The 11,596-nt window shown below is 40.6% G+C and overlaps 1 protein-coding gene across 1 annotated transcript in view; it reads left to right on the plus strand.

Annotated features, from left to right (window-relative positions):
- LOC148351750 (uncharacterized) overlaps window positions 1-11,027 on the plus strand; it is a 45,977-nt gene extending 34,950 nt beyond the window's left edge. Inside the window, exon 5 of the mRNA XM_088354595.1 lies at window positions 10,890-11,027. Coding sequence (XP_088210721.1) covers window positions 10,890-10,918 — 29 coding nt within the window. The 3' untranslated portion in view covers window positions 10,919-11,027. The remainder of the gene's footprint in view (window positions 1-10,889) is intronic.
- The last annotated feature ends 569 nt before the right edge of the window (window positions 11,028-11,596 follow it).

An 11,596-nucleotide genomic window follows, 5' to 3' on the forward strand; every position in this document is an offset into this window, starting at 1 on the left:
TTTGCAGTGCTTGGCAATCAGCGTCTTGCCCTCGTAGCTTGCCTTTGTAGCATTTTCATGTACCTCGCAGTCTTGTGAAATAGCGCTGCTGTGCCATTAAAACAGCTTCCAGGTGCTTCACCTTTTCTCAGTATTTGTTTCCAGTTAACTATTTGTAGTCTGCATGTCTCGTCTGGCAGTGCCTCTTGATATCATGTCTCTGAAACCAGCCACAGTCTCTTGGCAAATTAGGCAGACACAGTTGTTTCAGATTTCTGTGAAAAAAATACTCCAATTTCCACTTGTCCTGGAAGCGGCAACACTCACAGTCTACTTTTAATGTCGGAAATAACTAAAATCAACTAACATTTTCACAGAAAGCTAAGGGCAACTTGTCCAAGGGCTACTGCCATCATCTGGTGAATTTTTTTTGTATAAGCATATTTTATACTGTGGTCAACTTAACTGGCGGGCCACATATTATTGCTTTTATGACAGAGGCCCCGGGCATGTAAAATGTGATCATGGGCCGTAACTGGCACCCGGGCCGGATTTTGCACATGATTGAAATAAGTGACAGAATTATCAAGCTAACAGCAAATGAAATCATCAAGTAATTATATTCTCGTTGCGTGGACTTCATTTTTAAGTTAAGGGAAGACAATAAAACATGTTTTCTATGGTACAGTGTCTATGTTGCTGTCTTGCTTTGCCAATGAAATTAGGAATACTACGTTCATTTATTTGTTAATACGACTCTGCCTCACCAGACACAGGCCTCATTGCACATAACTTTCACCAAGATAGTTTACTGATTAGCGTGAAGAGGTACCAGTTTGATTTGTCAGTCTAAAATAACAGTTGTCATCTTTTTACTATGTTGTTACTTTATTGCAATAATGCTATTTCTACAATGTTATAACTAGTAGTGAGGGGAAAATAGACTCAGTCAACCACTCCTAAAAATATAGAAATAAAAAGCCAACGGGTAACAAGTCTGATGTCAGGGCTTCATTTTAGATGCATATTGAGTCGTGTGCGCTTAAACCACTGGACCTGTCTTATTTCATTAATCTGATGGTCACAGGTTTAGTGTGCATCCTGGATTGAATTCTGAATTGGTTTGTCCAGCTTTGCTGCCTTGCCGCCCTCTTTGCTTTACTTCCTGTTTGTCATCCAAATAAAAAATGTTGCTAGTTCCTTGATTTAGTGAAGGACGCAAGCTTCTGATGTTTATTGATATAGCTCAACAGTACCAGGTTCCATCATTCATTCGGATAAAAGAGGTTGGTTTTAAACAGCTTTACTTGGTACCAAATTGCATCCATTTATTGCGTTGAATAATGGAATGGCTAGTGACTCTGTCCTTCACCTGCCCAGTGCCTACTAATGATGTGTATGCAACAGACATAAATTGCGAATGCTTTTGAGTTATAAAATATGTAATTTACATGACATAGTTGTAGAGTGGTTGTTTCTTAACCTATTGTGACCATCTTGAATCATCTTTTTTCAAAACATGGGCTCTCTTGATGGTATTACTGTTAGCATCCTAAGCAATTTTAAAGTTTTTATACCTGCAAAATCCTTGGTACATAAACTAAATGTTAGAATCATTCATGTTCATCATGCAGGATTTTATCCCTGAGAACTGAGGTAGTTCAATATAACATACCGTTAAGTCAGCTAGTGCTAAGTGATTATAATTAGTTATACCCCTACTTACGAATTTAAGTTTTTCTAGAGGTAATTTTATAACCTGAAAACGTAAGTAGAGACGCATTTTGTATGTACCAGTAAATGCGGTAATCTCTTCCAAGCCCTGCAAAAGAACAGTATAACATGTTTTTAATAAATAATAAAAGGGCATCAGAACATGAAATAATTCGATTGTAAGATTAGTTTACCGCACAATAAACATAAAGTAAGGGGCACACAATGTAACAAGCCAAGAATAAAGGAAATCATGAAAATATTCATTTACCTTTATGCCTTGAGTTTATTGAAAAACTTATCCAATGACGTCCACTTTTGCCGGCTCTTGACAATCTGTCGGAAAAACGCGAGGTAGACGTAGCGATAGGCCACTTTCCAACACCTTTTCCAGGTTATTCCTTTCCACAAATTTTGTGTAAAATTTTGCTAAAAAGTCTTTAATTTTGGCTGATGGAATGCTGGCTGTGTCCTACTCCTCGGTATCTTATTGGAAACCCTCCTCTTCCTCGACTGTGAACTCTGAACTGTGACAGTGACGCAAACGGCATGCTTGGAGCACGCATGCACATTGGGTTGCCAGGCAGATTTTAAGCGATAACCGTTTGCTTATGTTAGTGAAACTCTGGGCAACAGAAAAAAGTGCCAATGCTTTAGCGAGCATAAATGATCAGCCAGTCAAATGTATAAAAACAGCAATACCGATATAAGTCAAATCCACAAATATGGGTGTCGATAATCGGCTTGCCCAAAAATCAGTCGACTTCTAATCTAGTTACTGAGTGTAGTGGTATATAGCTGTGCCGGCTGGCTGCCCAAATAGTTGTACATGCTGGTGGGCTGATACATGCTTTGGTGCTAAACATTGCATTTGAAAAAAAACCCCGAAAACGAGCCACTTCAGGAAAAAAAAAACTAAACAAGAATCTGTTGGCCATGGTTGTATATACACGTGGACTTAAGCTGAGCAGGTCGTAAATCGGATGTTACTTGTACATGAAGAAGTTGCATTCTCTAAACTGGAGCTACAAATAGTGACCGGTAAGGTATTTTAATAAGTAGTGTGCTCCTGACTGCCCCCCCGCCGCCTCCATCTGTGTTTATGGTGTTTTCCTGAGTCTCGTGTCTAGTGTTCGCTGTCCACCGTGATTTATCAACCATCTCATGCTGTCCAATGTAAGTTCCTGCAGCTGCAACTGCTCAATATAAATCTCCACCTTGGCAGCATCCCGCATGCTGTCGCTCCTCCGGACTCTCAGCACTGCCGAGAGTGACAAACTATCATATTTGGATGTCTTGTTGTTTGACGTAAATGCGCAAAAGCGACGTTCAATCAAACATTGATGGTTTCTGTTTATCTCATCTTTATTTCATCAAAAGTGAAACTTGAGATCTCTTGTCTTTGTTGAAGCAGGCCACATGAAGTCGATTGTTGTTCAAGTTAGAGCTTGATTTGAGCGTCTGTAATCAGGAGTGAAAATGGTCTGCCGTCCAGAGGTGTGTTCTCAGCGTCCGTGGGGAATTACCTTGGCGGTACCCAGCTGTTGTTTTGTCGCTTTTCTTCACCCATTTAGCGCTTCTACAAAAAGAACGAAGGCTGGATTTAAGCTGAAAAACGACAACCGAAAACCAACATCTAAAGCAGGTATCTGTTTGGATTAGATTCTCACTACATTTCGACACCTTAAATTGACCATTTTCTATTTTCTAACACTATCAATCAGCTTTCCAAAACTCTAAACCTGACATATGTTGGAATGTCGGAAGCTTCTAAATTATGTGCAATTCGGTAATATTTAGGTCTTAATCGGTAGTTAAATATCTTGTTGTTTCATGTCTTGTTTAATGTATGCTTTGTGTACATCACTCTTTGCCCATATTTCCTAGTGTCACTGAGGTTAGACTAAAATATCTTAAGTTGTTTTTAGCCTAATTTGTGAAGTAACCAATAGTTTTTAATTTAAGAACTATTGTTAATTGAGAAGACATTGGAACATTTTGTTCTTCAAATTTTTTCATTTATTATTTTTTGACAGCATACTTATTTTTAAATGTAACATTTTCTCTAAAATAACTTATGGTTCTGTAAAATGTAGTCATGAAACCCAGATAGCCATCAATAACAAAACATTTGAGTAAGCCTGGTTTGTTAGTGATTATCAAGAACCACAACTGAGCCAGGTTTGAGACTTAAGGTTCTTTGAGTTTGAAGGAGTTAGGCCAAAGTTAGGGTTAAAGGTAGTTAGGTTAGGGGGTTAAGGGGTCAGAGTTGAGGATACAGTTAGGGTTTAGGGATAAAGTTTAAGGGGTTAGGGTTCGAGTTAAGGTTTAGGGGTTCAGGGCTAAGGGGCTAAGGATAAAACCGAAAATGTTTTAGTCAAGTACATGTATACCAGCTTTCTTTGAATTAAGCTGCCAGCTCAGATAGCTGGTGTAGTTCAACACGCACTTCTAGCTGGAGTAGTCAACACATGTTGCTAGTCGTCACTGCCAACCCACACTGCTCCCTCTGTTAGCTCAGCTCATGATGCTGAGACTGCACTGGGTCTGCAGGGAAAGAAAATGTGCACTAAATCCATGCGAATGGGCCTTAACAAGCTATCTTTTTTGATTATAGTCACCTCTAAGTCCTAAACAATCTATAAATGTAACATTGCTCAGTCCTAGCACTATGAGAAACCAGGTTAATCAGCCCCCATTGTCAAGCATTTTTCAGTTCTTTATCATTGTGCTATGATAATGGTAGACTGGTAGAAAGGCAGAATTTTGAGTTCGGAGTAGAGTAATTTTGTTGGACAGAAACTATCAACTCAAGTCAGTGAACGCCATCGCGCCACCTACCTTTTGCTACTGGTGACACACAACCAAACTTGTGCATTTAAGCTGACCCCCTGATTCTAGAATTTTATGTTATAGTTTAAAATACAGCTAAGATGCGAGTATATATAAAAGGGGGACTATCATCGGAAATTCTTGCACTATGTGCTTGAGATGGAGTACCACGGTAACTGTATTCAGTTGTACTTTGCAGGACCATATAATCATGCCAACTCCTCTCTTAGGACGTAACAAGTGGTGAGATTGGTTAATTTGTCCTGAGCGAGGGGGGACAGGTGTTTTTAATAGCCGAGTAAAGCACATGTTGTAACATCTCATTAGCTGCACCGCTTATCCTCAGTAGGGTCGCGGGGGTGCTGGAGCCCATCCCAGCAATCATCGGGCAGTGGGCAGGGGACACCCTGAACTGGTTGCCAGCCAATCGCAGGGCACACGGGGACAGACAACTCACTCGCTCATTCACACCTAGGGCCAATTCACCTGAAATGCATGTTTTTTGGAATGTGGGAGGAAACCGGGGAGAACATACAAACTTCGCACAGGAAGTCTGAAGCTGGATTTGAACCCACGCAGGAGGTTCCCAAGACATGAACTGTGCCGCACATGCGCTAACCACCGCGCTGCCGTGCTGCCCTAAATGTAACATTTTCTCTAAAATAACTTATGGTTCTGTAAAATGTAGTCACGAAACCGAGATAGCCATCAATAACAAAACATTTGAGTAGGCCTGGTGTGTTAGCGATTAGCAAAAACCACAACTGTGCCAGGTTTGAGACTTAAGGGTCTTTGGGTTTAAGGGAGTTAGGCCAAAGTTAGGGTTAAAGGTAGTTAGGTTAGGGGGTTAAGGGGTCAGAGTTGGGGCTACAGTTAGGGTTAAAGTTTAAGGGTTGAGGGTTTGAGTTAAGGTTTAGGGGTTCAGGGCTAGGGGGCTAAGGATAAAACGGAAAATGTTTTAGTCACGTACATGTATACCAGCTTTCTTTGAATGAAGCTGCCAGCTCAGATAGCTGATGTAGTTCAACTCGCACTTCTAGCTGGAGTAGTCAACACATGTTGCTAGTCGTCACTGCCAACCCACACTGCTCCCTCTGTTAGCTCAGCTCATGATGCTGAGACTGCACTGGGTCTGCAGGCAAAGAAAATGTGCACTAAATCCATGCCAATGGGCCTTGATTATAGTCATCTCTTAAGTCCTAAACAATCTATAAATGCAACATTGCTCAGTCCTAGCACTATGAGAAACCAGGTAAATCAGCCCTCATTTTCAAGCATTTTTCAGTTCTTTATCATTGTGCTGGGATAATGGTAGAATGGTAGAAAGGCAGAAGTAATTTTGTTGGACAGAAACTATCAACTCAAGTCAGTGAATGCCATCTTTGTACAAAGGGCAGTTACACATGTGTTTGACAGTCCGGCCCCCTAAAGTCCTATCAGTAGGTCCTTCCGCTATTCGTTTTTTCGATGTGTGTTCCTTCCTGAGCCAGACGGCTACGTGACAGATCACCCGTGTCGAAGGCGCGTCGTGTTCCTACCGGGCGTCTCTGGCCTCCCCCTCATTAATGCCCAGCCTGGCGCGGTAGGCCTCATGGCAGCGCAAGACAAATAACGTTGCATCCACCATCACTTCTCCTGACAGAAATGCAGCCCACCGCACTATTTTGCCCTCTCTGGCTTCCCCTAAGAACCCCTTTTGCGTCCTTCAACACCGCTTGCGTCGCTGCATGTCTTGACAAAGTTTTGTGGTAGTTCCTCCCCACGCGCCACCTACCTTTTGCTACTGGTGACACACAACCAAACTTGTGCATTTAAGTTGACCCCCTGATTCTAGGATTTTATGTTATAGTTTGAAATACAGCTAAGATGCGAGTATATATAAAAGGGGGAATATCATTGGAAATGCTTGTACTATGTGCTTCAGATGTAGTACCACGGTAACTGTATTCAGTTGTACTTTGTAGGACCATATAATCATGCCAACTGCTCTCTTAGGACGTGATAATTGGTGTGATTCTGTCAGACTATTTGTTAATTCGTCCTGAAACTCCGCACAGGCAGTCCGGTAGCTGGATTTGAACCCACACAGGAGGTTCCCAAGACCTTAGAACTGTGCCTGCTCATGCGCTAACCACTGCGCTGCCGTGCTGCCTGCTGTAATATCACTGAAGTGTTTATCAACGTGTTACAGTACTTTTAACTTTGTAACACATTACTTTGTAACACTACTGCTAGTTACAGTGCCTAGTTGTAAAAATAGCTCACTGTCTACCAAGCAGAAACATCATTGAAAAGATGTCAAAAATACACATAGAAGACATTGGAACTAAATTAAAGATTATTTGTTTGAAAAGTGAAAAAAAAACACTTTTTTCAAGACGTAGAAGAGACATTTTTATTTGTACTTGTTTTGGACCATTTTTTACCCGACAATGACTGTTTTGGAATACATTTGGAACACTTTGGATTGGCTTAAATTAACGCAACATCTCTTTATAGAATAATTCAAATCGATAACAGACCAAAACACATTTAGCTCAAAGGTTGTGTGTTTCTGACAGGCTGTTGATTGAATTTGCGGTAGGTTTGTAGTCCTTAGATAGAATGATTTTTTAAATTTTTTTATTTACACATTACTAATGACTATTCTTGTAAAAAAAAATAAGAAATAGATGGTATTCACAGGGAGGGGAAAATGATGTTGTTGTGTACTGTAAGATAACGGTTAATCAGTGATGAATGGTCTGGTCAGCATTTATATTGCGTTTTTTAAGTCAATCAAGACCTCCCAAAGCGCTTTACAATGTGCTTCACATGTACCCATTCACATACACGCTCACACACCGATGCTATCATAGGCCAACCACCTGTTTATCGGGGACATTAGGGATTGAGTGTCTTGCCCAAGGACACTTCGACATTTAACACGAGGAGCCAGGAATCAAACTTGCGACCTTTTTATTCCAGGACCAGCGTTTACCTCCCGAGCCCGTACAGTCATGGGAGACAGGTGCGGATGTATCTCACCTGTCATCATAGAAATATAAAGTAAAAAAATATAATAAATGGTTGTGTCTTTTTATTGTTAAAGTTCTTTCCCATTCAACTTCATAATTTTGGAATTTAGCTTTTCAAAATTGCTGAATTTTCACATTATGAATATTGTTAACACAATTAGTATGTAATGTATCACAGTGCTGAGCACCTGCAAATGCAGAGTGAAGCACGAAATGCACTTGCCTCATGTCAGCGATCAAGGATTCTTATTTGACACACACACCAGCCTCGAACTATAGAATTCGTGATAGTATCAGCAAGCTTACAGCAAATCAAGTTTACCAGTAATTTATTTCTTGTAGCATGCATTTTTTTTCCTAATGGAGGATAACCTATCTTTTTTTTTATTCAGGAGGAGCCATTTTTAAATTAGGGTAGGAAAAATGTTTGTTTTTCCTATGCTAGAGTTTATATATTGCTTTCTTAGATGTAAATAGGATTGTGCCTCACCAGACACGAAGCTTGGTAGATTGCACTTTCAGTCTATAATTTTGTTATTATTATGCCGTAGGTGGAATACTGCATTGCAAGCGGCCTCCATGTCTTCCTATCAGTGCCTTTCATCTTTCAGTCTTTTAATACCCGTTCTTTCTGTTGTCTTTTTTCTCAACTTTAGTATTGAATCTTGTTTGTTTTCGTAAACTGTAGACAATCGTTTAACATAGGACTGGGAGGTCTATCCAGTATCATGTTTAAATCTTTATTAGTCATTTTCCTCTCTGAGTGAGAGGGAAGGAGGAGCAAGACAAAGAGAGTAAGCGATAGAAGCGAAGAAGAGCCACAGACAGAGGCTTAATCATGAAAGAGCTTTGTTCATTTAAGTGTGGGAATCAGCAAGCGCATGACTGTCAATGCGTAATTAGCTGATTAATAAACAGGAGAAAGACGAGTGCTCCAGGAAAGCCTGTAATGATTGTTTTTAAAGAGCATCACATGAGAGATTTTTCAAACAGTAAGTCGGTTGCATCCAAGGTCCCATTATCACCAACAATAAATGCATGTACGCTAATTTTCATCTTATGGAAAAAAACAATCCCATCTAATATCTCTAGTGACCTTGATGTAAAACTAGTTGAGTGTGTAGGTGATAAGTTTATGAACGTTTGTCTTTTTTTAGGAGTCCAATAATAGTCCTTGCATGCAAAAAGGGTTAATAAACTGTTTAATTTGAATCGTTTTTGTTATGTTCTGAAAAGAGTTAGTGAGACCTATAGAAACCAATACCATTTGTGTTCATATATATAGCTGACTTACTACATAAAATTATTTGCATATGTTTGAGGACACACATCTTGATTCCAGACAATATCCATCCATTCATTATCTGCACCGCTTATCCTCAGTCGCGGGGGTGCTGGAGCTCATCCCATCCGTCTTCGGGCAGTGGGCAGGGGACACCCTGAACTGGTTGCCAGCCAGTCACAGGGCACACAGAGACAGACAACTCACTCGCTCATTCACACTTAGGGACAATTTGGACTGTTTTTCTAATGTGGGAGGAAACCGGAGTTCCCGGAGGAAACCCACGCAAGCACGGGGAGAACAAGCAAACTCCACACAGGAGGTTCGATCTCATGACCTCAGAACTGTGCAGCACACATGCTAACCACTGCGCTGCCTTGCTGCCCTCCAGACAATATTTTGATTTCAAAAATGAAATGATTGAATACAAGGTTATTCGTTTCATTTTATTTATATAATTATATTTACTCTTGTAATACCTAAAAACAAATTTTACCTATAAAAAAAGAACTGAAAACCAATTTGTTCCCGGCTTCCCAAAAGCATCCAAGTCACGCCAAATATTTATAAAACACAGTCTTCTGACCACTAAAAATACATTCGATCTAACTGGAACAAGCTCATGCTGGCAATGGGCAGTCTGTAGCACTCCACCCTCTAGTGGTAATGTCTGGAAATTCTCGTAACTTAGATTTTCTCTTATGTCGGGCAAGATTAAGAGACCTCTTGTTTTGAAAATGTCTTGTCACTAGAGTAGTTTGTATGTAGAGGGGCCACTGTATTTATATCAGGAGTCACCACCAATTTGGAAGCTGAGAGCTACTTTATTTTTTACTGACTAGTGCAAAGGGCTACCTGTTTTATATTCATTTACAAAATAACATGTTTTCATGTATTACTGTAGTGTAACTATGTTATTGTTATTACTAGGTTGTTATTATTTGGAGTGGGGCTAAAATGAGCTCAATCAACCACAAAAGCATCTTCTTGAACAAGGACACTGGATGATTATATGTATAATCGAGAGACTGATTTTATAAATGCAAATATTGATGACCCCTGGTTTACACTGTGCTTGTTTTTTAAGATAGCTAAATAGAAACCCTGATTTTCAACTCAATTGTGTATTTTTTGTTGCCATAACTGTTGACCTTCACCTAAAATCGAAGCTTATACCTTTGTATGAAAACTCTTACTGACTGAGCTCCCCAACCGTTTTGTGTTTACTGTATTTGCAAAATCGAAAAAAAACGCTCCATTTTGATTGAGAGGTTTGAGCATGTTACCTTGTTTCAGCCAAATGTTTGGGTTGAACCTGAGCAACGGTTAGTCATCGTTCCCTGGAGCAATATTAATCAATTATCTTGGCCGCCGGATCGTTTTGGGGAAGAAGTCATCTGGAAAGAGGCACAAGCAAATATAACGGGAGCGAGCGCAAGCACAAGCACGTGCCAGTGAATGCTGTAATGCTTAATCCTTCAAGACAGCCCACTGCCACAATGTCACTTCTAGTTCGCTTGTCCTCTGCTCTCCACCTGCCTTGAAAATGTGTTGTCTGAACCGTGCTAACTTTATTTTTGGGGTGAACAAAGAAATCGGTGGTCGGAGAATGCTGTTTAGATTCTTTTGAAATTGGCTGTCTTTTGTTGACAGAAGACTTTCAAGGTATTTCCAAACATATTTTTTTTTCGATTAGGCACAGAACTTGTACTGATCCTCCCCACAGTTATGCAAATATGTTGTCAAATGTTCCACACACCTTGGACCTGAGAAATCTAGTCTCAAAGTTGATCCTTCTGGTTTTTTATCTCAATCTGAAGTCTTTAAAAGAACACACTTTTAAAATAGCGAATCCCATGAACACAACATGTGAGGCAGCTCCAAAACAGATAACATCTATAGTTAACAGCAATTGCATACAGCTCATTTCTGCTTGGAAAAATTGGAACTTCTCTGACCTTGTCGCTGAAGGCCTTGTGACAGTTTTGTCAGAGTTGCATGCTTCGAACTCTAAATGTTGCATGGGGTAAGTTTAACTGCTGCCGTTTGCTGTTGCCTCCTTTTAGGTAGTCTATTTACCAGCTCGGTAGCCTAGATGGTAGGGCGCCCGCTCCAAGACTGGGAGGTCGCTGATTCAAGCCTCGGCCGAGTCATACCTAAGACTTACAACATTGGTACTCATTGCTTCCCTGCTTGGCGCTCGGCATTAAGGGTTGGAATTGGGGGGTTTGGTCACGTAATGACTAAAATGGCTGCGCCCTGTTTGGCTGCGGCTGCATCGGCTCGGTACAGTTTAACTGTACGGGTCAGGTGTATCGACATTTCGTTCTGTGTGCATTGTTACAAAGAATGACAATAAAAGTTAATTCTTCTAGTAAATTCTATTGTGGCCTTTTGTTTGTGTTTTTCACCGTGTGTGGCGCAGTTAATATAAATTTGTCAGGCTAGTTTACCGCTGGCGTCTGGGCTGCTGAAGGCTTTCCTGATTTGTTTGCTCGCAATTAGCTTGTTGGCTTCCCACCTTGTATTGTTTGGTCGGCTAGCCTGGTGTTACTTCTGGTTTTGCCGTGTTCCTTGTTTCGTTAAATCTGGCTTCATTTTTGTCCCCATAGCCGTTGATGCCCTTTATTGTTGGATCCCAGTAAGCCTGGCTCTTCACTGCGTTTTTTTTTTCACCAAGGCAGCGGCCGCCTAATTATTGTCTGTTGGGCCCTGTTGGCCACTCTCTGTGTTTTTTTGCCTGTTAGCCTTTTCTTGTCTGCGCGCTCTTTGT

Source organism: Urocampus carinirostris, chromosome 15 (assembly GCF_059441175.1).
Source record: "Urocampus carinirostris isolate Australia breed hairy pipefish chromosome 15, RoL_Ucar_1.0, whole genome shotgun sequence".
Taxonomy (NCBI): Eukaryota; Metazoa; Chordata; class Actinopteri; order Syngnathiformes; family Syngnathidae; genus Urocampus; species Urocampus carinirostris.